At 52.8% G+C, this 26,030-nt stretch overlaps 1 protein-coding gene across 4 annotated transcripts in view; it reads left to right on the top strand.

Moving 5' to 3' along the window:
- The window catches only part of ZER1 (zyg-11 related cell cycle regulator), a 41,046-nt gene extending 18,491 nt beyond the window's left edge, over positions 1-22,555 (top strand). For 3 of the 4 annotated variants that reach the window (XM_030817959.1, XM_030817958.1, XM_030817960.1), the window contains 13 exons: positions 149-585; positions 904-1,080; positions 2,229-2,343; positions 2,488-2,634; positions 2,967-3,140; positions 10,305-10,520; positions 11,211-11,252; positions 11,398-11,517; positions 12,165-12,280; positions 12,941-13,129; positions 16,950-17,047; positions 18,813-18,915; positions 20,944-22,555. In XM_030817959.1, coding sequence (XP_030673819.1) covers positions 149-585; positions 904-1,080; positions 2,229-2,343; positions 2,488-2,634; positions 2,967-3,140; positions 10,305-10,520; positions 11,211-11,252; positions 11,398-11,517; positions 12,165-12,280; positions 12,941-13,129; positions 16,950-17,047; positions 18,813-18,915; positions 20,944-21,001 — 1,992 coding nt within the window. In that variant the 3' untranslated portion in view covers positions 21,002-22,555. The remainder of the gene's footprint in view (positions 1-148; positions 586-903; positions 1,081-2,228; positions 2,344-2,487; positions 2,635-2,966; positions 3,141-10,304; positions 10,521-11,210; positions 11,253-11,397; positions 11,518-12,164; positions 12,281-12,940; positions 13,130-16,949; positions 17,048-18,812; positions 18,916-20,943) is intronic. The other variant, XM_030817963.1, reaches the window with a different exon arrangement.
- The last annotated feature ends 3,475 nt before the right edge of the window (positions 22,556-26,030 follow it).

Here is a 26,030-nt window from a genome sequence, read left to right as displayed (position 1 = left end):
GCCTCCAGTCTAGCCATCCCCAGCCCAGCCAGTGCGCGCTGTGCCTGTGTACATCCCCCTTTCCAACCCACCTGTAGCCCAGGGCAAGGCCTGGGGCGGGGGGAAGGGGCAGGGGTGGTGATGGTGATGGAACTGTGCTCACTCCCAGGACCTGGTGGAGCTGTACCTGACTAACTGCGAGAAGCTGTCCGCCAAGAGCCTGCAGACACTGAGGAGCTTCAGCCACACCCTGGTGTCCTTGAGCCTCTTCGGCTGTACAAACATTTTCTATGAGGAGGAGAACCCAGGGGGCTGTGAAGATGAGTACCTCGTCAACCCCACCTGCCAGGTGCTGGTTAAGGATTTCACCTTCGAGGGCTTCAGCCGCCTCCGCTTTCTCAACTTGGGCCGCATGCTTGATTGGGTCCCCGTGGAGTCCCTGCTGCGGCCGCTCAACTCCCTGGCTGCCTTGGACCTCTCAGGCATTCAGACGAGCGACGCCGCCTTCCTCACCCAGTGGAAAGACAGCCTGGTGTCCCTCGTCCTCTACAACATGGACCTGTCTGACGACCACATCCGGGTCATTGTGCAGCTGCACAAGCTGCGGTGAGCTCCTGGCCCAGAGCTCACCAGGGTGGGAGTTGGGGGGCAGGTGGGGAGGAGTAGAGGTGGGTGTTGTCACGCCCTCAGGGTTCAGGAGCCCTTGGCTAGGCAGAGGGTGGGGATGAAGACACAGCCCCATTCCTTAAACCTAGCATTTCAGCTGGATTGGGGCTGTTCGGGGTTTCTTCCCAGAATGCCCTGGAGAAGTCGTGACAGGAATGGGCCCTCCCCTGCTAGAGATTAAAGGAGCCGGGGTCTGTAAGGCAGCCCCACCCTGTACCCACCCAGCTCCTGACCTGCACCCCCTACCCCAATCTTCAGACACCTGGACATCTCCCGAGACCGCCTCTCCAGCTACTACAAGTTCAAGCTGACTCGGGAGGTTCTGAGCCTCTTTGTGCAGAAGCTGGGGAACCTAATGTCCCTGGACATCTCTGGCCACATGATCCTAGAGAACTGCAGCATCTCCAAGATGGAAGAGGAAGCGGGGCAGACCAGGTGGGGCCCCACCCTCCATGGCTACTGGTAGGGTGTCATTCAACAGGCATTTAGGCTGGCGCAGTGGCTCACGCCTGTAATCCCAGCACTCTGGGAAGTCAAGATGGGCGGATCACTTGAGGCCAGGAGTTAGAGACCAGCCTGGCCAACATGGTGAAACCCCATTTCTACTAAAAATACAAAAATTAGCTGGACATGGTGGCAGACACCTGTAGTCCCAGCTACTTGGGAGGCTAAGGTATGAGAATTGCTTGAACCCGGGAGGCGGAGCCTGCAGTGAGCTGAGATCGTGCCACTGCACTCCAGCCTGGGCAACAGAGTGGGACTTTGTCTCAAAAAAAAAAAAAAAAAGTATTTGCCAAGTACCCCTCTGCCAAGTGCTGTGCTGGGTGCTAGAGATAAAGAAACAAATCAGATCCTGCCCTCTCGGAGTCTGTGTGAGCTGGTGGGGACAGTCAAGTCATTACAAGGGCTATGGTAGGGGCAATCCAGGGCCCCGGCGTGGCCTGAGGATCAGGAAGGAAGGAGGAGGAGGGATGCATCCTGGCCTTCCTGAAAGCTCATTCTGCCTTTGCCAGAGGAAGGGTGTTCTAGCAGAGGGAACAGCACCTGCAAAGGCCAGTAGGTGAGAGAGCATGAGGAGCGACAGGGGAACTACCCAACGCTCAGCCTGACCAGAGCACAGTGCCCTGGGGGGAAGAGGCGAGGCTGGCAGTGTCTGCCACCTATGGAGTATTGCTGGACATAGGTCGGTTCCTGGGTTGGTTGGTTGAGAAGTTTGACCAAACCCTACCAGCTATAACTGGCCACCCTTAAGCCCTGGCCCCAGCCTGCTTTAATGGTATTCAGTTGAGCTTATCCCTTTGTGATTGTTGGTGAGACCTGAAGGTGCCATGTCCTTACTAGAATGGCAGGTGGTTTCTAAAGATGGTTGCATTGCCCATCCTACGTGTTCCCCTACTATGTGGCTTTGCCACGCTTCCATCAGGAGGTGGTGCCTATGTCCCCTACCATTAAAAACAAAAGGAGCAGGGGATGAGGTTGGAGGGCCTAGAAAACAAAGCAAGGAAATGCCTCACCCCCGCAGTGGGGAGGCCCAGCTCAGGCCTGGGTCTCAAGCCACTGACATCGTCACCCTCTTTCCCCAGCATTGAGCCTTCCAAGAGCAGCATCATACCTTTCCGGGCTCTGAAGAGGCCGCTGCAGTTCCTCGGGCTCTTCGAGAACTCTCTGTGCCGCCTCACGCACATTCCGGCCTACAAAGTGAGCGGCGGAAGTGGGATGGGGCTGGGCCAGGGAGCCTTGGGAGAGAGAAGGAGCTGGATTCTGGGGCTGGAGACTGAGCTGGGATCTGGCATCCCAGCCCTTGGCCTCTTCTGGGTTGTTCTGAGCGTGTCCCACCCGCAGGTAAGTGGTGACAAAAACGAAGAGCAGGTGCTGAATGCCATTGAGGCCTACACGGAGCACCGGCCCGAGATCACCTCACGGGCCATCAACTTGCTTTTCGACATCGCCCGCATCGAGCGCTGCAACCAGCTGCTGCGGGCCCTGAAGGTCAGTTCCAAGCCTGGGGCCTTGGCCTCCTGTCCCTCCCCACCTGGAGGGTGCCGGGCTTGGCTGAGTCGTGTCCCCACAGCCCCTGTCCTTCTGCACCCTGTCCCCAGGGCCCCAGGACCCGAACCCCAGCCTGGGCCTCACAGCACTTGACTTGCTTCAGCACTGGCCTTGTTCGGTCCCCACCCTGGTGTCTGCTCCCCAGGCCCCACTTCTGCCTTTAGAGAGCAAAACCAGGCTAAACCTTGCCCCAGAGAGCCTGTTCCAGCCCCTTGCAGAGCCCAGGCCTCTCCCTGCACTTGCCAGCCCAGGTCCCCCTTGTCTTCATACAGCTGGTCATCACGGCCCTCAAGTGCCACAAATACGACAGGAACATTCAAGTGACAGGCAGCGCCGCCCTCTTCTACCTAACAAATTCCGAGTACCGCTCAGAGCAGAGTGTGAAGCTGCGCCGGCAGGTTATCCAGGTGGTGCTGAATGGCATGGAATCCTACCAGGAGGTGACGGTGAGCCCCCACCCGCCATGGCCCTGCATGCTCTGACCCAGCCACCCCTTTCCTGCTTCTTGCGTCCCGCTAGGGCTCCCCCGGCTCTGGGCTGCATCTGTCCCAGCTCCCTTTCCCACGGCAGCACTCCCTGACTCTTGGGACCTGGCCCTTCCCACAGTCCATCATCCCTGGCTGCCCTCCATCCTCCTCCTTCCTGCCCCATGTGGGGGTGGGGGCCCAGGGACCCTGCCCTTCTCCCTGCCTGTGCTGTCTCCTCAGCCCTTCTGCCCATACGCTATGCTGGGGGATTTCTTACCAACAGCTGCTTTTAATATAAAAGTAATAAAAGCTTTTATTATAGAAAAGTTATAATTACAGATACACAGAAAATAAAAATCACCCATAAACCCACTACCCAGAGACAGGCACCATTAACATGGGATGTCAATTGTGGATTTTAGCCTATGCACATGTATTTTGTAAATGGGACACACAAACTGTGTACTGTTTGTATACGGTGGATTTTTACTTCAACTGTGTTGTCACATGAACGTGAACATCTCCCTTATCAGCCAACATTTTTTTTCTTTTTCGAGACGGAGTTTCACTCTTATTGCCCAGGCTGGAGTGCAGTGGCACAATCTCGGCTCACTGCAACTTCCACCTCCCGTGTTCAAGTGATTCTCTTGCCTCAGCCTCCCGAGTAGCTGGGATTACAGGCATGCGCCACCACGCCCAGCTAATTTTGTATTTTTAGTAAAGATGGGATTTTACCATATTGGTCAGGCTGGTCTCGAACTCCTGACCTCAGGTGATCCACCTGCCTCAGCCTCCCAAAGTGCTGGGATTACAGGCATGAGCCACCGCGCTCAGCCACAATATTTTTTTTTTTTAAATTAAGACAGGGTCTCAGGCTGGGTGCGGTGGCTCACGCCTGTAATCCCAGCACTTTGGGAGGCTGAGGCAGGCAGATCATGAGGTCATGAGTTCAAGACCAGGCTGGCCAACATGGCGAAACCCCATCTCTACTAAAAAACACAAAAATTAGCTGGCCGCGGTGGCTCACACCTGTAATCCCAGCACTTTGGGAGGCCAAGGCAGGCAGATCACCTGAGGTCAGGAGTTCGAGACCAGCCTGGCCAACATGGTGAAACCCTGTCTCTACTAAAAATACACAAATTAGCTGGGCATGGTGGCGGGCGCCTGTAGTCCCAGCTACTCGGGAGGCTGAGGCAGGAGAATCGCTGGAACCTGGGAGGCAGAGGTTGCAGTGAGCTGAGATCGAGCCACTGCACTCCAGCCTGGGTGACAGAGCGAGACTCTGTCACAAAGAAAAACAAAAACACAGGGTCTCACTTTGTTGCCAAGGCTGGAGTACAGCGGCATGACCACAGCTCACTGTGGCCTCCACTTCTCAGGCTCAAGCAAGCCTCCCGCCTCAGCCTCCCCAGTAGCTGGGACAACAAGGCATGTACCACCACACCCAACTAATTTTTTTTTTTTTTTTTGAGACAGAGTCTCGCTCTGTCTCTCAGGCTGGAGTGCAGTGGCATGATCTTGGCTCACTGCGAGCTCCACCTCCCAGGTTCACGCTATTCTGTCTCAGCCTCCCGAGTAGCTGGGACTACAGGCTCCCGCCACCCTGCCACGCTAAGTTTTTGTATTTCTCGTGGAGACGGGGTTTCACTGTGTTAGCCAGGATGGTCTCAATCTCCTGACCTCATGATCTGCCTGCCTCGGCCTCCCAAAGTGCTGGGATTATAGGCGTGAGCCACCGTGCCCGGCCCACACCCAGCTAATTTGTATTTGTGTGTGTGTGTGTGTGTGTGTGTGTGTGTGTTTGTATGTGGTGATGGGGTCTCGCTATGTTGCCCTTGCTATCCCCTAGCTCAAGTGATCCTCCTGCCTTGGTTTCCCAAAGTGCTGGGATTATAAGCATGAGCCATTGCACTAGGCCCAAAAATTGTTTAATAATGTTTCTTTTCTGATTACAAAAGATATCTAATGCTTAAGCCAGGTGTGGTGGCCCTCACCTGTAATCTCAGCACTTTGGAGGGCCGAGGAAGGCAGATCACTTAAGATCAGGAGTTCCAGACCAGCCTGGCCACCATGGTAAAACCCTATCTCTACTAAAACTACAAAAATTAGCCGGGCATACTGGCGGGTGCCTGTAGTCCCAGCTACTCCGGAGGCTAAGGCAGGAGAATTGCTTAAACCCAGGTGGTGGAGATTTCAGTGAGCTGAGATCGTGCCACTGCACTCCAGTCTGGGTGACCAAGCAAGACTCTGTGTCAAAACAAAACCAAAAACCAAAAAAAGATACCTAATGCTTAAAAGATGAAAAAATTCAAGTGATACAGGAATGTATTAAATAGAGCAAAAGCCACTCACAATCTCACCTCTCCTCCTCTAGATGCAGCTGGTGTTAAGGTTCACTTTCATAACTGTTGACACCAGCATATGTTCAGTGTCCTCATCCAGGGAGAGGCCACTGTGTGGAGGACTCTGCTGGAGCTTGGAGGGAGTGGCCAACGTCAAGGCTCTGCCCAGTATGTGAAACAGCCCCCAGGCCGAATAATTTAGGTTGCTGTTTCATCTTTTGCTCTCTCAAGCAATGCTTTGTTAATTATACTTAATTAGTTATCCTTATAATACATTTCTGTAAGTAGAGTTGTAGAATTTCAGGGGCAGTATGTGTGTGTGTGTATTTTTTCTTTTATTTTTTTTTTGAGACAGAGTCTCTGTTGCCCAGGCTGGAGTGTAGTGGTGTGATCTTGGCTCACTACAACCTCTCCTTCCCAGGTTCAAGCGATTCTCCTGCCTCGGCGTCCTGAGTAGCTGGGACTATGGGAGCACGCCACCACGCCTGGCTAATTTTTGTATTTTTAATAGAGACAAGATTTCGCCATGTTGGCCAGGCTGGTCTGGAACTCCTCCTAGCCTCAAGTGACCTGCTCACCTGCCCCTTCTCTACAAAAAAATTTTTTAGGCCGGCGCAGTGGCTCATGCCTATAATCCCAGCACTTTGGGAGGCCAAGGTGGGTGGATCACCTGAGGTCAGGAATTCAAGACCAGCCTGGCCAACATGGTGAAACCCGGTCTCTACTTAAAATACAAAAATTAGCTGAGTGTGCTGGTGGGCATCTGTAATCCCAGCTGCTCAGGAGGCTGAGCCAGGAGAATCTCTTGAACCCAGGAGGCAGAGGTTGCAGTGAGCCGAGATGGTACCATTGCACTCCAGCCTGGGTGACGAGAGTGAAACTCTGTCTCAAAAAAAAAAAAAAAAATTTGTTTTTTAATTAGCTGGGTGTAGTGGTATGCTTCTGTAGCCCCAGCTACTCGGAGGCCGAGATGGGATGATTGCTTGAGCCTGGGAAGTGGAGGCTGCAGTCAGTGAACTATGATTCTACCACTGCACTCTAGCCTGGGCAACAGAGGAGACCCTGTCTTAAAAAAAAAAAAAAAAAAAGGAAAAGAAGAGAGAAAAAGAAGACTAGTTGGAGACTCCCAAATGAATTAATAAATCTGTCACAGAAATGGAAATCAAAATAAGAGGAAGTCACATTTCATCTCAAGAGCTTGGTGATACCCAATGTTGCAAAGGTAGGCAAGAGCACCCTCGCACCCTGTCTACTGGTGAGGGATGAGTCGTGCAACCTTTGTGGAGGGCAACCAGCAGAACCTGCCAAAATTCTAAATGCATCTATCTTTTGACCTAGCCATTCTGCAATTAGAACTGTTCTTAGAGGAAAAAGATATACATATATCCTCACTTGTAAAATTTTTTTGAAAAAGGCTGGGCGCAGTGGCTCATGCCTGTAATCCTCACACTTTTGGAGGCTGAGGCAGATGGATCACTTGAGGCAAGGAGTTCTGGACCATCCTGGCCAACATGGCGAAACCCCGTCTCTACCAAAAATACAAAAATTAGCCGGGTGTGGTGGTGCATGCCTGTAATCCCAGCTACTAGGGAGGCTGAGGCAGGAGGATTGCTTGAACCCAGAAGGTGCAGGTTGCAGTGAACCAAGATCATGCCAGTGCACTCCAGCCTGGGTGACAGAGTGAGGATCTGTCTCAAAAAATAAATAAATAAAATAAAATTTAAACTAAAAAAAAGGCCGGGTGTGATGGCACATGCCCAGAAATCCCAGCCACCTTGGAAGCTGAGGTGTGAAAAATTTCGTGAGCCCAGGAGTTCGAGGCTTCAGTGAGCTATGATGGCACCACTGTACTCCAGGCTGGGCAACAGAGAGACCCCGTCTTAAAAATAAATAAATAGGGCCAGGCAAGGTGGCTCACACCTGTAATCCCGGCACTTTGGGAGGCTGAGGCGGGTGGATCATCTGAGGTCAGGAGTTCGAGACCAGCCTGGCCAACATGGTGAAACCCTGTCTCTACTAAAATACAAAAATTAGCCAGGCATGATGGCGGGTGCCTGTAATCCCAGCTACTTGGGAGCCTGAGATGGGAGAATCGCTTGCACTGGAAGGTGGTTGCAGTGAGCCAGGATCATGCCACTGCACTCCAGCCTGGGTGATAGAATAAATGAGACTCCATCTCAAAAAAAAATTTTTTTTTTAATTGGCCAGGTGTGGTGATGTGCGCCTGTAGTCCCAGCTGCTCAGGAGGCTGAAGCAGGAGGATTGCTTGAGCCCAAGATTTTGAGGCTGCAGTAAGCTATGGTCCAGCCTGGGCAACAGAATGAGACACTGTCTCAAAAAAAAAACCCCAAACAAATCAATAAGCAAATAAACTTGAAGACAGTACAAAGAAAACTGAGGATGTAGAGCAACTGGAGAGCTCCTACACTGCTGGTAGGAGTGTAAACTGCTAAAGCCACTGCGGAAAACAGTCTAGTGTTACCTAAAAAGGTTGAAGACATGCACATCTTGTGACCCAGAAGTCATACCTGGCCTGTGTGCCCTAAAGAAACCCATGCTTATGGTCACCAGGATGCAGGTATAATACATGGCTCACAGTAGCCAACTCTTAAGAGTCACCCAGACATCCATCAGCAGTAGAATGGATGAATACATTGAGGTGTCGTGATGGAATACTATACTGTAATGAAAAGTGAATGCATTTCAGCTACATATAACAACAGTTAATCTTGCAAACCTATAGAATATCTCTATAAAAAGCAGAGGCCAGCCAGGCATGGTGGCTCACGCCTGTAATCCCAACAGTTTGGGAGGCTGAGGCAGGTGGATCACCTGAGGTCAGGAGTTCCAGACCAGCCTGGCCAACATGATGAAACCCCGTCTCATACTAAAAATACAAAAATTAGGCGGGCATGGTTGCGGGAGCCTGTAATCCCAGCTACTTGGGAGGCTGAGGCAGAAGAATCACTTGAACCTGGGAGGCAGAGGTTGCAGTGAGCTGAGATCACACCATTGCATTCTAGCCTTGGCAACAACAGTGAAACTCCATCTAAAAAAAAAAAAAAAAAAAAAAAAAAAGGCCCTGCACGGTGGCTCACATCTGTAATCCCAGCACTTTGGGAGGCTGAGACTGGTGGATCACGAGATCAAGACCATCGTGGCCAACATGGTAAAACCCTGTCTCTACTAAAAATACAAAAAAATTAGCTGGGCATGGTAGCGCGCGCCTATAATCCCAGCTATTTGGGAGGCTGAGGCAAGAGAATCGCTTGGACCTGCGAGGCGGAGGTTGCAGTGAGCCAAGATCCAAGATTGCACCACTGCACTCCAGCCTGGCAACAGAGCGAGACTCCGTCTCAAAACAAAATGCTGGGCACAGTGGCTCATGCCTGTAATCCCAGCACTTTGAGAGGCCGAGGTGGGTGGATCACGAGGTCAGAAGTTGAAGACCATCCTGGCCAAGATGGTGAAACCCCATCTCTACTAAAAATACAAAAAATTAGCCAGGCATGGTGGTGGGTGCCTGTAATCCTAGCTACTCAGGAGGCTGAGGTAGAAAATTGCTTGAACGCCACAGGCAGGGGTTGCAGTGAGCCAAGATCACACCACTGCACTCCAGCCTGGGCGACAGAGTGAGACTCCATCTCAAAAAAAAAAAAAAAAAAGCAGGGGCCATTGGAGGCACCTGTAATCCCAGCTACTAGGGAGGCTGAGGTGGGAGGATCACTTGAGCCCGGGAGGGGGAGGTTGCAGTGAGCCGAGATTGCGCCTCCACACTCCATCCTGGGTGACAGAGTGAGACCCTGTCTCAATAAATAAAATTAAAGAAAGTAGGGGCCGGGTGCATTTGCTCATGCCTAGAATCCCAGAACTCTGGGAGGCTGAGGTAGGAGGATCTCCTGAGCCCAGGAAGTAGAGGCCAGCCTGGACAACATAGTGAGACACCATCTCTACAAAAAACAAAATATTAGCTGCGCATGGTGGCACACAGCTGTAGTACCAGCTACTCAGGATGCTGAGGAGAGAGGATCGCTTGAGCCCCAGAGATTGATGCTGCAGTGAGTCATGATGGTGCCACTGTGCTCCAGCCTGAGTAGCAGAGCAAGAGCCTGTCTCAAAAATAAATAAATAAAAGGAGGCTGGGCACAGTGGCTCACACCCGTAATCCCAACACTTTGGGAGGCCAAGGCAGGCAGATCACTTGAGGCCAGGAGTACAAGACCAACCTGGCCAACATGGGGAAACCTCATCTCTACTAAAAATACAAAAATTAGCCGGGCATGGTGGCATGCCTGTAATCCCAGCTACTCAGGAGGCTGGGGCAGGAGAATTGTTTGAACCAGGGAGGTGGAGGTTGCAGTGAGCCGAGATGGGTCCACTGCACTCCAGCCTGGGCGACAGAGTAAGACTCCATCTCAAAAAAAAAAAAAGAAAAAAGCCGGGATATTGTAGTGGTTCTCTCTAGGGGGGGTCGAAGGGCTAAGGGGCTTATGATCAGGAAGGGACAGTGGGGACGTCTGGGTGCTGACAGTGTTCTGTTTCTTGACCCAGGTGGTGATTACGTTGAGTTCACTTTATGTTATTTATAAAACTATACATTTGTGTTTTATGCATTCTTCTGTATGAATATTTCACATTTTTAAAAAACATTTTTTAAAGAAGACTTGTATAGCCTCCTCTTCCAGAAAACCAGGCTGGACTGCCACAACTCTGGATGATCTCATGCCTCTAGAGAGTTCCTAGAGCCCTGCTCCTGAGTCTGACCCTGAATGTGCCCCACCTGTGTCCTGTCCCGGCCCAGGTGCAGCGGAACTGCTGCCTGACGCTCTGCAACTTCAGCATCCCCGAGGAGCTGGAATTCCAGTACCGCCGGGTCAACGAGCTCCTGCTCAGCATCCTCAACCCCACGCGGCAGGACGAGTCCATCCAGCGGATCGCCGTGCACCTGTGCAATGCCCTGGTCTGCCAGGTGGACAACGACCACAAGGAGGCCGTGGGCAAGATGGGCTTTGTCGTGGTACGTGTGGGGGGCGCTGCCCCCTTCCTCCTGAGCCTCACTCCTCTCCTCCACCCCTCTACCCTGAGCGAGAGTCTCAGAGCAGGGCCTGGGGCTGGGAGTTGGAGAGGGAGAGTGTGCTGAAGCATGAAGGATCTAGGCTAGACCAAAGGAAGAATTTCTTAATGCTGAATGTTGCTGATGGCCTCATAGATTTCTTCCACCTAGAGCATGCTGTCCTCCTGTCCCAGTCCCTGGGCTCATCCTGCTTTCATAAGCTCCGTAGGGAAAGATGCCATGCTGTCCTTCCGTCATTGTGTCCCCAGCACTTCTTGGCACGGGCCCTGGAGGCCAGTGGGGAGATGATAAATATCACTGGTGAAAGGAAGGAAAAGAATGACGAAGGAGCTCAAGAGCTTCTGGTCTCATTTGATGGCTAGGGAAGCTCAAGCCCCAGTGGGAAGGGCTGTGCCCAAAGTCACAGGGGAGTCACCCGAGGGCCAGGAACGGCACCCGGGCCTCCTGGTGCCAATACCAAGGGGCTGAGGAGTGGATGCCTTCAAATAGCCTCCCCCAAATATATGGAGACTTGATCTTGTCAAGATTCCTGAACTAGCCATGGCGTTGCTGAGCCTCCCCTCCATCTTGGGTTCGTGGGGGTGGGAGTTCTTGAGCCCCAACACTCTAGCAGACTCTTGTCCCTGCCTGCAGACCATGCTGAAGCTGATTCAGAAGAAGCTGCTGGACAAGATAGTAAGTCAAGTCTTCACGAAGCCGCGCGGCCCTTTCCCCACCCCGCAAGGGGCCTGGGCTGCCCCTGGGGGAGGTCCATGTTTTGTCAGGGGTCCCCCTCCCCGGGTACCAGGAGCCTTGGCTAAGCCCTGCCCTGCCCTCACAGTGTGACCAGGTCATGGAGTTCTCCTGGAGCGCCCTGTGGAATATCACAGATGAAACTCCTGACAACTGCGAGATGTTCCTCAATTTCAACGGCATGAAGCTCTTCCTGGACTGCCTGAAGGTAGTGTCCACCTCCTGCAGCAGCAGCTGCCTCAGCTGCCCACATGGCCCCTCTTCTGTCCCTGGGCTTCCCACCAACCAAATCCGCAGCACCCCTCACCCATGCTTCCCGGAGAAGGGCAGGGGGGACAGACTCAGGCCCACCCACCCAGGATTTGCTGCTGACAGAAGCTCCAGACCCAGATGGCCTGGTGGGGCCTCCTGAGAGTCCCCACTCCAAGGGAAAGCCCCTCCCTGTCTCCTCGGCCATCGTTCTCAGCCTGCCCACAGCTGGCCAGAGCCCACTACGCTACGAGCTGGACAGCGGGTCTGTTCATCCTTAAACACATGCTCTGTTTTCCTGCTTTAATTTCTAGGAGGGTCCCTTAAACTAATATTTTGAGCTTTGGTGAACAGGACCATGTCTGTCCCATAAGTCAGATCTCTAATCAGCCTTTGTCTTTGTGGCAAGGAATCCCACCCCTTTAATTCCTTAGTGTGTGCACCCAGCACTGACCTAGGAGCATTGGAGGGTAGGAGGGCAGCATATATGCCCCCTCTTTGTCTAGTTGGCATGGCCAGATGCCCATGAAGCTTTTTGGTTAACAATACCAGATACGAAGTCATTAAGTACTAATTGATGCGGCCCATTGGCTCTCCTTTTCCCAGGAATTCCCAGAGAAGCAGGAACTGCATAGGAATATGCTAGGACTTTTGGGGAATGTGGCAGAAGTGAAGGAACTGCGGCCTCAACTAATGACTTCCCAGTTCATCAGCGTTTTCAGGTTGGTATTTTTAATCCTTTCCCTTTTTGCCTTGGCTGCCAGAATGCTCAGAGCTCTAGTCTCTGCTCAGTTGCACAACTGCTTTTAGCCTAGGTTTGCTATAAATGTCATTTTCCCTTGATAATGTGGTTTCTTATTCATTCAGTCCTTCATAGGTGGTCCTTTTGTAATCATATCTTTTTTTTTTTTTTTTTTTTTGAGACGGAGTCTTGCTCTGTCACCCAGGCTGAAGTGCAATGGCGCAATCTAGGCTCACTGCAAGCTCTGCCTCCCGGGTTCATGCCATTCTCCTGCCTCAGCCTCCCGAGCAGCTGGGACTACAGGCGCCCGCCACCACGCCCAGCTATTTTTTTTTTGTATTTTTAGTAAAGACGGGGTTTCACCATGTTAGCCAGGATGGTCTCGATCTCCTGACCTCGTGATCCGCCTGCCTCGGCCTCCCAAAGTGCTGGGATTACAGGCGTAAGCCACTGTGCCTAGCCTGTAATTATATCTTAAATGACCTCAAATCCCTTTAGAAGTAGTCTGGGTATATAAACAATATGGGATAAAGAAATAAGTAGCACCTCTTGCTTCTGGTTTTAAGTTGGGGTCCTGCAGCTGGTATCTGAAGAGAAACTGGGGGAGTGGGACTCCATTTTTCTGTCTTCCTCCTGGCAGCAACCTGTTGGAGAGCAAGGCTGATGGGATCGAGGTTTCCTACAATGCCTGCGGCGTCCTCTCCCACATCATGTTTGATGGACCTGAGGCCTGGGGTGTCTGTGAGCCCCAGCGTGAGGAGGTGGAGGAACGCATGTGGGCTGCCATCCAGAGCTGGGACATCAACTCTCGGAGAAACATCAATTACAGGTGTGGGCAGGGCAGGGAGCGGGGATGCGGTGTGGAATATGGGGTAAGTGCTGAGCAGGATGCTCATACCATTAAGGTCTGCTCAGAGCTCCCACCTTTCTTCTGGTCTTTTGTAGGGTTCTGCTTTCACTCACCGATACGTAGCCGCACACAGCACAGAGCGTACATAAGGGCACGATCTCATCCGTGCAGCCTGGAGCATTTGTCATACATGCCAACATCTGCATGTACCCAAAGCCTGCTCTTTGCAAACCACTGATACCTACTGATTTGTGGGGAGGGGTGGGGAGAAAATAGACACACAACAGAAAACCATACAGGTGGCCCGGGCACAATAGCTCTTGCCTATAATCCCAGCACTTTGGGAAGCCGAGACAGGAGGATCGCTTGAGCCCAAGATTTCCTTTTTTTTCTTTTTTTTTTTTTTTTTGAGACAGAGTCTGGCTCTGTCGCCCAGGCTGGAGTGCAGTGGCGCAGTCTCTGCTCACTGCAAGCTCCGCCCCCTGGGTTCACGCCATTTTCCTGCCTCAGCCTCCGAGTAGCTGGGACTACAGGCGCCCGCCACCACGCCTGGTTAATTTTTTTTTGTATTTTTAGTAGAGACGAGTTTTCACCGGGTTAGCCAGGATGGTCTCGATCTCCTGACCTCGTGATCCACCCACCTCTTCCTCCCAAAGTGCTGGGATTACAGGCATGAGCCACCACACCCAGCCGAGCCCAAGATTTCAAGACCAGCTTAGGCAACATAGTGAGACTTCCTCTTTACTAAAAATTTAAAAAATCAGGCCGGGTGCATGGTTCACGCCTGTAATCATAGCACTTTAGGAGGCTGAGGCGGGCAGATCACGAGGTCAGGAGTTCGAGACCAGCCTGCCCAACATGGTGAAACCCCGTCTCTACTAAAAATACAAAAATTAACTTGGCATGGTGGCACATACCTGTAATCCCAGCTACTCAGGAGGCTGAGGCAGGAGAATCGCTTGAACCCAGGAGGCAGAGGTTGCAGTGAACCGAGATGGCACCACTGCATTCCAGCCTGGGCAACAGACCAAGACTCCATCTCAAAAAAAAAAAAAAAAAAAAAGAGCTGGGTGTGATGGTGCACACCTGTAGCCCCACCTACTGGGGAGGCTGAGGCAGGAGGATCGCTTGAGCCCAGGAGGTTGAGGCTGTAGTGAGCCAACATGATGCTACTGCACTCCAGCCTAGGAGACAGAATGAGACCATTTCTTTAAAAAAAAACAAGAAAACAAAACAGGGCAGGGCACAGTGGCTCACACCTGTAATCCCAGCACTTTGAGAGGCTGAGGCAGGCGGATCACCTGAGGTCAGGAGTTCGAAACCAGCCTGGCCAACACAGTGAAACCCCATCTCTGCTAAAAATACAAAAATTAGCCAGGCATGGCGGCGGGCACCTATAATCCAAGCTACTTGGGTGGCTGAGGCATGAGAATCACTTGAACCTGGAAGGCAGAGGTTGCAGTGAGCCAAGAACTCACCACTGCACTCCAGCCTGGGCAACAGAGTGATACTCCATCTCAAAAAAAAAAAAAAGAAGAAGAAGAAGAAAACAAGAGTCGTTCATAATCTCACTCCCTGAAAGAGAACTCCTGTTGACATTTTGGTGTGTCTCCTTCCAGCAGTGTTTCTATGCACAGATTTCATTACTTTAAGTCAAGCTGGCATCAATTCCTACTGTTTTATGACTGAATGGCCAATCACCAGGCATGGATCTCCCTTGTCATTTTAGGACGGAGTCACTTTCTTTGTGCCATCCTGTACAGATGGACATTTCAGTTGAAAACCCATATTGGGAGGAACGGGCTGACATTGGCAGTGTTGCCAATGCGCCAAGCACTGTAGTTCTTGGGGAGAAAGGAAGCGGAATCGCTGGCCCAGGAGTTTTGCACACACGTTTCAGGCTTTTGGACCATGACTCCAGGCTGGCCCACAGAAGGCCCTTGTCAGACGAGCAGTCACAGACTGGATGCAGTGGCTCACGCCTAGAATCCCAGCCACTTTGGGAGGCCAAGGCAGGAGGATCACTTGAGCTCAGGAGTTTGAAACCAGCCTGGGCAATATAGTCAGCCCTCACCTCTACAAAAACAAAATTTTTTTTTTTGAGACGGAGTCTCGCACTGTCACCCAGGCTGGAGTGCAATGGTGTGATCTTGGCTCACTGCAACCCCCGTCTCCTAGGTTCAAGTGATTCTCCTGTCTCAGCCTCCCGAGTAGCTGGGATTACAGGCGCACGTTACCATGCTCAACTAATTTTTTGTACTTTAGTGGAGACAGGGTTTCACTGTGTTGCCCAGGCTGGTCTCAAACTCCTGAGCTCAGGCAATCCATCCGCCTCAGCCTCCCAATGTGCTAGGATTTCACAGGCGTGAGCCATTGCACCTGGCCAAAAAAAATTTATTTTAATTAGCCAGGCATGGTGGCTCACACCTGTAGTCCCAGCTCCTCAGGAGGCTGAGGTGGGAGGAGCACTTGCATGGCCTGGAAGGTCAAAGCTGCAGTGAGCTGTGATCACGCCACTGCACTCCAGCCGGGGCAGCAGAGCGAGACCCTTTGTCAAAAAAAAAAAAAAGGCCAGGCATGGTGGCTCACGCCTGTAATCCTAGCACTTTGGGAGGCCAAAGCGGGTGGTCAGGAGTTCAAAACCAGCCTGGCCAACAGCAAAATGATGCTCTAACCAAAAATTAGCTGGGCGTGGTGGCATGCACCTGTAGTCCCAGCTACTCGGGAGGCTGAGGCAGGAGAATCACGTGAACCCAGGAGGCAGAGGTTGCAGTGAGCCGAGATTGCACCACTGCACTCCAGACTGGGCGACAGAGTGAGACTCTGTCTCAAAAAAAAAAAAAAAAAAGAAAGAAAGAAAAAAGGGCTGGACATGGTGGTTCACACCTATAATCCCAGCACTTTGAGAGGCCAAGGCAGGCGGATCACTTGAGGTCAGGAGTTCGAAACCAACCTGGCCAACATAGTGAAACCCTGTCTCTACCAAAAATACAAAAAATAGGCTGGGCGCGGTGGCTCACGCCTGTAATCCCAGCACTTTGGGAGGCTGAGGTGGGCGGATCACGAGGTCAGGAGATCGAGACCATCCTGGCTAACACGGTGAAACCCCGTCTCTACTAAAAAATACAAAAAAATTAGCCGGGTTTGGTGGTGGGCGCCTGTAGTCCCAGCTACTCAGGAGGCTGAGGCAGGAGAATGGCGTGAACCAGGGAGGCGGAGCTTGCAGTGAGCCGAGATCACACCACTGCACTCCAGCCTGGGCGACAGAGCAAGACTCTGTCTCAAAAGAAAAAAAAAATGCAAAAATTAGCTGGGTGTGGTGGCACACACCTGTAGTGTCAGCTACTCAGGAGGCTGAGGCAGGAGAATCGCTTGAACCCAGGAGGCAGAGGTTGCAGTGAGTGGAGATTGCACCAGTGCACCCCAGCCTGGGCGACAGAGCGAAACTCCGTCTCACAAAAAAAAAAAAAAGTCACACATGCTTCTGTTCGCAGGGTGCCTCTCCCCTCTTCCCCCCAGGCTGGGTCTCTGCTCCTTGCTGAGGTCTCCAGCTTTCTGCTCCTCCTAATCTGGGTCCCTTCTGCCTCCCTCATGTGCTTGTGCCTTTATCCTCTCTCCAAGGGAACCTCATTGTACAGCCTGCCAGTGGGATACAGGGCCAGCTGTCCCTTCTCCCTGGCATCCTGCCAGCCTGTCATGGTTGGTCATTAGGATTCTCCAGTGGGAGGAAACCTCAGACAAGAAAAGACACACTCCCCACCCCCAGCATCCACAGTGACCTTGATTTCTTTTCCTGCAGGTCATTTGAACCAATTCTCCGCCTCCTTCCCCAGGGAATCTCTCCTGTCAGCCAGCACTGGGCAACCTGGGCCCTGTATAACCTCGTGTCTGTCTACCGTGAGTGCCAACTTGTCCTGGGTTCAGACACTCATCCAGCTGAAAGCAGATGTGCCCTCAGGGAGTTTATAGTCCAGGAGGGGAGCATTAACTGCTGCTGCCAGCTTTTGTGCCTCAGAGCAGAACCCTCCACCTTCCAGCATTAGTGGGATACCCAGCTTAACGGCCCACTCCTGCCTCATCACCAGAAGCAGGCCTGGCAGGTGAAATACCTGTGCAGAGTTCCTAGACAGCTTTCTTAATGCTTCCCGCTTCCATGTGCAGGAACAGTCCAAAATCTCCATGCCTGCTGGGCTCAGTGGTGCCGAGACAGTAGAATTGCCTGAGGTCTGGAGTTTCCAGCTGCAATGACCTATGATCATGCCTGTGAATAGCCATTGCACTCCATCCCGGGCAACGTAGTGAGACCCCCATCTCCAGAAATAAAATAAAAGTCTCCATGCTTTCTGCATGAAAAGAAAAGCCATACCATCAGCTGGTTCCAACCTGGCCGGTCACCAGAATCCTGGTAAAATACAGATAAATCTTGGTCCTTGGATTTGTTGATAAAGAATATCCAGAGACAGGACTTAGAAATCTATATTTTTACAGAAACTCCTCAAAGGATCACCATCTTTTTTTTTTTTTTTTGAGACGGAGTCTTTCTCTGTCCCCCAGGCTGGAGTGCACTGGCGCGATCTCGGCTCACTGCAAGCTCCGCCTCCCGGGTTCACGCCATTCTCCTGCCTCAGCCTCCCGAGTAGCTGGGATTACAGGCGCCCGCCACCACGCCTGGCTAATTTTTTGTATTTTTAGTAGAGACGGGGTTTCACCATGTTAGCCAGGATGGTCTCGATCTCCTGACCTCGTGATCCGCCCGCCTCGGCCTCCCAAAGTGCTGGGATTACAGGCTTGAGCCACTGCGCCCGGCCGGGATCACCATCTTTAGGAGCTACTGGTTTCACTGGTTTGGGTGACATTTTCCATGGAGTGAGCGCTGGAGGCCAAGCATAGTGGCTCACGCCTGTAATTCCAGCACTTTGGGAGGCTGAGGTGGGAAGATTGCTTGAGCCCAAGAGGTTGAGACCAGCATAGGCAACATAGCACAACCCTGTCTCTACTTAAAAAAAAAAAAAAAAAAAAAAATTAGTCTGGGTACAGTGTCTCACGCCTGTAATCCTAGCACATTGGGAGGCCAAGACGGGCGGATCATTTGAGGCCAAGAGTTTGAGACCACCCTGACCAACATAGTGAAACCCCGTCTCTACTAAAAATACAAAAATTAGCTGGGCTTGATGGCACGTGCCTGTAGTCCCAGCTACTAGGGAGGCTGAGACAAGAGAATCGTTTGAACCCAGGAGGCAGAGGTTGCAGTGAGCTCAGATTGTGCCACTGCACTCCAGCCAGAGTGACAGAGTGAGACTCTGTCTCAAAAAATATATATATCTATAATATATAAAATATTTTTAATATTGTATATATTATATATATTTTAAGATTATATATATATATATAATTTTTTTTTAAAAAAAAAGAATGAGCTCTGGAAATAAATGCAGCAACTTCAAACCAAGAAGTCACCTCTTGCTTCCCCTACATGGACACAGAACTCCCACCCATGGGGCTGGGCACACGTCTTGCCCCCATTTCTAGCACTGCCCCCACCAAGGCCTGTGCCTTCACACCCCCGACACCAGGATAGTCCTCACAGACAGGGTGGGTTTCTGGGCCTCGGGCTGATGAGAAGACCCATCCTGATCCTCTGCTGTCTGCTCCTATCCCACAGCGGACAAGTACTGCCCTCTGCTGATCAAAGAAGGGGGGATGCCCCTTCTGAGGGACATAATTAAGATGGCGACCGCACGGCAGGAGACCAAGGAAATGGCCCGGTAAGAGACCAGCAGTGTGTTTCTGCCTGGAACCTTGATTCAGGGGAGTAAGGGCATAGCGGGCGCCCTCTGGAGGTTAGGAATGGCTGAAATTCCCAGGGACAGCTTAGAGTTGAGTATGGAGGTTGACAGTGTATTGACGTCCACCTGGGGCCTCTCCAAATGTCATCTCGACCACACTGTGGCTGGAAACTAGATGGCCAAGCTCTGAACGGAGCATCAGGGCCCTCGTTCGTAAGCCTAGTTTTCTTTTATTCCCAACAAATTCCATCCTTTTATCACTGGGTATTAGCAAGTCAGGTCAGAACTATTCATTATTTTTGGCCAAAGACATTCCCACTAAAGAAGGGACACAGTGTGGTGAAATACATTCTAGAGATAAGACAAGGCAGAGTGCAAGTGAGTTTGCTGAATGTGAAGATCACAAACATGGTAGAGTCTCGGCCTTCCGTGGCTGTGTGGCTTTCACTGCAGCATCTAAAATGTCACCGCCTCCAGTTCTCAAGTTGATCAGGACACGAGAGACTCTCAGGGATGCGACGTGTTGAAATCATCAGGAATGACCTTGTTTTCTCCAGGATTCATTCTAGAAGGGAAAACAGTCAAGCTGACCCCAGCACACTTTTTCATGGCTCTGTATAGAGCAAAAGGTCACATGGAGGAGGGGCCTGGAACTCAGAGGCTCCTCAGACAGCCACTTCCTGGGCCAGGGGAGGGAAGTGTCAGCTGGTTCTGCTATTATATCTGGCCAAAGGCACTACTGGCCAGGCGAAGTGGCTCACACCTGTAATCCTAGCACTTTGGGAGGCTGAGGTGGGTGCATCACTTGAGGTCAGGAGTTCGACACCTGGCTAACATGGTAAAACCCCGTCTCTACTAAAAATACAAAAATTAGCTGAGCGTGGTGGTGCGTGCCTGTAATCCCAGCCACTTGGGAGGCTGAGGCAGGAGAATCACTTGAACCCAGGAGGCAGAGGTTGCAGTGAGCCGAGATGGTGCCACTGCACTCCAGCCTGGTCAACAGAGCGAGACTCTGTCTCAAAAAAATAAAATTTAAAAATAAATGGACGGGGCCCACCCCTAGGTTTTCTTTTCCAGTGCATCTGGGAGGTAGGAGGTGGCCCTGGAATTTTCATGGTTAACAGGGATTCCTGGGAAATTTGCGAAGCACTAGGTAAGACTGACCAGTTACCTACCACAGTCACTTTGAACATTTCTCCAAGGCCTGTGATGGGAATCGGAGGCACTGGCCTGTCTGACAGCAAGGAGTAAATAACCCTGGACAATGCTTAGGCCCTCGGCCTGTCCACTGACCCCTCTCTCACTCTGGGTATTTGCTTCCTAAAAGGTATTGGGGCATCCCTTTAACACACAGAGGCTGCAGTGAAGCCCCCAAACCACAGGCTTGGTGTTGAATGGGCAAGCTGTCCGGGGTCCAAGGTGACAACCAACAGTGATGGGTAGCAGAGGTCAGGCTGGGGCGGGCGAGACTCGAAATCTGAGCGGAGTGCTGGGCCCTGGCTGCCTCAGGGTAGTGGGGGCCCTTGTGCGAGCACAGCTGCCCCCACCCCACCCTGGACCTGCCACTGGATCCGGGCCTCTGGGGGAATCTGATGTGCAGTCAGTTTGGGGACCACTGGTGGACTTCTGGAAAGAGAAGGGTCTGGAGTGCAGGGAAAATGAAGAAGGAAGAGGTCGCTAAAGAAACTTCCAAAGGGTTTTGGAGGTCAGGCCTGAGCTGATTTGGGGACCCCCCTATCCACAGATGCCCTGGGACTGGGGGTGGGGGAAGAGGGGCATGGAAAGGAAGGAAGCGGAGGATGGCTGGTGATGGCATTCATGGCCACAGGTGCCATTCCCTGAGTCCCCTGCCCATGCCAGCCACTCTGCCAACCCCTCTGTCCACATCATTCGGTCAGCATCACCATCACTATGAACACATGTTTACCCAGCTGCCTAATGATCTCGGAGGGGCTGGGCTCACCCCACCCAAGCCCACCCTCCAATCCCGTCTCCCCCTGTCTCCAGCAAGGTGATTGAGCACTGCAGTAACTTTAAAGAGGAGAACATGGACACGTCTAGATAGAGGCCTCCGCCCCCATGGCCGCCACCGCTCTGGACCACAGGCGGGGAGGAAGCGTGCTCAAGCAGCCCAGCGGGCGGGCCCCTTCCGAGGGAGCCTCCCACGGAGTGAAGAGACATGGGGGACTTTTGCACAACCGATGCTTTTCCTTAACATTAGTGAGATATATATATATTATATATATATTTTTTTTTGGTTAGGAAGTGTGAAGTTTTGTGTGTATGATTTCTGTGCAAAAACAAAAGCAACACTCCTGAGTCCTTGCAGCTTCCTTGGCCATTCTCAAACCCACTCAGCCTACATCACTGACACACTCACTCCTACCCCAAGCAGACTAAATGCCTGTAACGCTGTGAGTGTCCAGTCCTTGTCCAGGAAACTCAGATCCCGGCCTGGCTTCCTTTCTTGAGAGGAGCAGGCCTTGGACAGCGTATCGAGCATCCTGACCCACTGCCCATGCCTGAGAACGCCATCTCAGCTCCCGGGCACAGCTGATGGGGTTTGGGGATTAGAACTTACTTACCCCACTGGGTCTCCCAAAAGCCTTGGTGCTCCCGGCTGTGGGCCATCTGGGGCAGGAAAGTGAGCCGTTCCCAGGCTGAGGTCCAGGCAGCCCTGCCCCTGAAGACCCTCTAGGAGCAGGGCGCCCAGTGGCCCTGCTGCTGTCCGGCCAGGCCTGCCTGAGGCCACGCTGCTATGGAGGCTGCCTCCTAGTCTCCCACCAGGTCCCAGGCCGTGGAAAGCCCCAGCCCAGGGATGATCAGAACTCAGGGGCAGATTCCACTGCCCCTTCTGCCAAACACATCCAGAACCTGCCCTCAGCCCTGGAAGCTAGCATCTTCTGGGGCCAGGGGCTTGCTTCCTCGCTCCACAGCCCTCAACTGCCCAGGCGCTCCCACCAGCAGAACTGAGCCTGCATCCTCATCCCAGCCTGCCCCGCTGCCCAGAGGACCCCACGCCTCTCAGAAGCAGAGGTCCCACGCCAGCCTTTGACCCACAGCGGCCACACAGCCGCCTCCAGACCAGCACTCGGACTGCCCTGCAGTGGCCGCTTGGGCCTCCCTGGCGGTCCCGCCCTGCCCTAGGCTTTACCTTGGAAGCCTGAGAGGCGCCGGCTCTCTTGTGCTCCTCCATCGATGGACACTGCATTGCTTCTCATCGGACACTTGTGGATCGCAGGGGCCTGGGGAGCAGCGCTAACCCTGGAGGCAGCCTTTGGGTGATGGCTTTTTCTTCCCTTTTCCTTCCGCGGGCCTGTTTTCAGGTGTTCCTAGCATTTCCGCCTCCAGGCAGGACGGCAGGGGTGAGCAGCTCCGGGAGAGACACCTGGCCTTTTTCTCCTGGAGCCTCTCCCTCCCGGCCCGGGAAGTGGGCGGCAGCCCTGTGTTCCCCCAGCTTGGCAGATGGGCTGCATGCGGCGCTCCCTTCCATCCCACGCTCAGTGGCCCCGGCCAGACCCTGGCAGAGTTCACACCTCATTGCTTTACTCCCTGGGGCCTGGGGAAATGTCTGTACTTTGGGATGTCACAGAAATACATTTTTGTGCAAAATGGAAAACAGAGCGTCTTTTTTTTGTGGAGGGGATTGCTAGCCTGGCTGCTCTGGATCAGGGCTTGAGCCACCCGTGGCAGGGGGGCTGCAGCGTAGGTAGTTCAGTGGTAGGGAGGGGTGCGTTTGGTGGGTTAAAGGGCTGCAGGCTGGGGACAGGTGGCAAGGGACTGAGCTGGAGTACCTGTTCCCTATGTGTTCTCTTCACATCCCTGTGCCCACTGAGGACACAGCTGGCAACCAGACCAACAGGGTGCCTGCCCAGGATGGCTCAGCCTGATGGGGGAGACAGATGGCAAATAGAAGATTACGACTCTGTGCCACCAGCAGGGAGAAGACAGTGGAGGAGGTGCCTCCTGCCAGTGGATGGGAGTGGGCAGGCGGGTCAGGGAAGCTTGGAGTCCGCTGGGCCACAGTGCTTTGGGGAGAGGGGGAGGAGCCAGCGCGATGTCCCCATGTGTCTGGGAGGCTTCTTACAAGAGGACAGAGTGGAGCCAAACCCAGTGAAAAGAAGGAGGCTGCCCAGGTCTGGCCCGAGGGGCTGAGGAAAAGTGCATCCTCAGCAGAGGGTCCCGCCAGGGTGGACAGAGAAGCAGCCCCATGTGGCCCTGGCAGCGTGAGGAACAAGGGTGGACTGGGAGGGGACCAAGAAGTCGCTGGTGCCAAATTGTGAGGTGCCCAGACTCTAGCATGGCCCAGGGCCGTCCTGGCTGACACCTGTGGTCCCTGCACCTCTATCAACAGTGCCTTGTCATCCTCAAGAGCTGCCTGGTTGGAATAAGAAATGATATGGTGGGCTAGGCGCGGTGGCTCACGCCTGTAATCCCAGCACTTTGGGAGGCCGAGGTGGATCACGAGGTCAGGCGATCAAGACCATCCTGGCTAACATGGTAAAACCCCGTCTCTACTAAAAAATACAAAAAAATTAGCCACGCTAGGTGGCGGGCACCGGTAGTCCTAGCTAATTGAGAGGCTGAGGCAGGAGAATGGCGTGAACCCAGGAGGCAGAGCTTGCAGTGAGCACAGATGGTGCCACTGCACTCCAGCCTGCACTCCAGAGCAAGACTCCGTCTCAAAAAACAAAAAAGAAATGATACGGTCACACCCTTTATAGGCCACCGTGAGTGTATGGATTTTACCCTTTATGTGAGGTTTTAAGCCTAGGCATCAGGACCCAATTAAGCATTCCTGGAAGCTGAGCACTGACTCCTCCCACAGCCTCTGTGAAGCCGAGGTGCCCTCTTCCCCACCCCCTGCAGGGCCTGGACCTAGCCTCTCTCTCCCCTGGCTGAGAGCCCCCTGCCACTGGCCACCCACAGGACCTGGGCAGGAAAGGCATCGGGTGGTTTGCCTCAGCACCCTGGTGGGTCGTCTGTGCCTCGGAGGGAATGAGGGCAGTGCCTGCCAGCAGCAGCCAACACTGCTGAACCTTCTTCTGTGTGCCAGGCCCTGGGCTAAGTGCTTCATGTACCTTCCGCTTCCTCAGAACCCTGGCAATAATCCATTTCACAGACAAGGACACTGAGCCTCAGAGAGGTGAAGTGACTTTATTTTTTATTTTTTTCAGACAAGGTCTCACTGCTGCCCAGGCTGAGTGCAATGGCACGATCACAGCTCACTGCAGCTTCGACCGCCTGGGCTCAAGCAATCCTTGCACCTCAGCCTCCCAAGTAGCTGGGACAACAAACATGCACCTCCATGCACATCTAATTTTTGTTTTTTTTGTAGAAATGGGGTCTCACTGTGTTGCCCAGGTTGGTCTCAAACTCCTGGGCTCAGGCAATCCTCCCACTTCAGCCACCCACAGTGTTGAGATTACAGGCATATGCCACCATACCTGGCCTGAAATGACTTACTACCTCAAGGTTGCCACAGTAAAGGAGGGAAAACAAGATCCTCAGATGTGCCAGGTGCTCCTACTCTAGCTCCTTGGCCTGGTACCTGCCATTTCCTGTGTCAGGAACACTCTAGTTCCTGCTCATCCCATCACAGCACCTACTTATCTCATGGGGCTGAAATTGCTTTGTCTCGTCTCCCCCATTGGACTGTGAGCAACAAGCCATATCAAGGCTCTGCTGTAGCCCAGCACAAAACCTGGTACATGGAGGGCTCTCCTTTTAAAAACCTGTGGCCAGGCTGGGTACAGTGGCTCAGCCTGTAATCTCAGGACTTTGGGAGGCCAGGGCGGGCGGATCCCTTGAGGTCAGGAGTTTGAGACCATCCTGGCCAAAATGGTGAAACCCCGTCTCTACTAAAAATACAAAAATCAGCTGGGCGTGGTGGCATGTGCCTGTAACCCCAGCTACTTGGGAGGCTGAGACAGGAGAATCGCTTGAACTTGGGAGGTGGAGGTTGCAGTGAGCCCAGATCGCGCCACTGCACTCCAGCCTAGGCAACAGAGTGAGGCTCTGTCTCAAAAAAAAAAAAAAAAAAAAAAAGGTGGGAATTCATTGACTCTTGCAACCAGGGGATGCAGAGTTAGTATCAGCTTCAGGGACAGCCGGATCTAGAGGGCTCAAACAATGTTGTTCAGACCATCTCTTGCTCCCTCCTTTAGTGCTGCTTATCCATCTCTATGTGTCTTTATCAGTTGGTCTCATTTTCTCCAGCCACAGACAGGGTAAGCCCTCTCCGCCCAGCGTAAAGATGGCTCCCAGTTGCCTTATATCCCATTCCTTAGGCTTGAGATCCAAAGAATGCCCCTTCCTCTCAGCATCTAGACAGTAATCTCATGGAAGGTCTGTGATCGGTTCTGCAGAGTCGAACGCCCACAGCCTGCCGCTCGCGCCATCCTATGGGGTGAGGGGCAGTCCCTCCAATCACATGGGATGGGAAGTCGATTCCCCAACCAAAAAAAGGATGTTGAGCTGAGAAAAACAACAGATGTCAGAGGAGTATCCTGGAGGAACTGGGATGGGGCCAATCAGAGGGAGGCGGAGGAGGATGCTGGTATCAGTGGGAGGTGCTGTGGAAAGGCAGGGCTGAGTGGGGAAGGCCCTGGGGACACAGGGAAGGAGGACAGCCTGAAGCCTCCGGCGAGGAAAGTCCGCCTGTAGATGGTGGCTCACAGCAGGAGAGGCAAGACAGTCCCGTGCTAGACAAGGCGCTTCCATTATTTAATCCTCCCAAACACCTTAGGAGGAAGACACTATTGTAATCCCCCTTATAGAGACAGAAAACAGCTCACAGGGGCTCAGTAACTCGCCCAGGGTCACACAGGTAGGAAGGGGCAGTGCTGGGATTTCTGACTCCCGCCTAAGTTGGACCACCCATAGTCAGAATGTGCACCACGTACCTCCACTTTTCTCTCGTCCGTTTGCAATATCTGAGAATACATAGCAAGGAGGTAAAGCTGTCACCGCAGAGCAACCTTCGGCGAGCCCTGGCCCTCTCGAGACTTTAGTCATCACATCTTTGAAATGGGTACAATTTTACCTCCCGGACTCACAGCAAGCCGCTGGATCTTTGAAGCGCCCAGAGAGCT

This window comes from Nomascus leucogenys, chromosome 8 (assembly GCF_006542625.1).
Source record: "Nomascus leucogenys isolate Asia chromosome 8, Asia_NLE_v1, whole genome shotgun sequence".
NCBI classification, from domain to species: domain Eukaryota; kingdom Metazoa; phylum Chordata; class Mammalia; order Primates; family Hylobatidae; genus Nomascus; species Nomascus leucogenys.
This window is presented reverse-complemented; position numbering and strand designations above follow the sequence as displayed.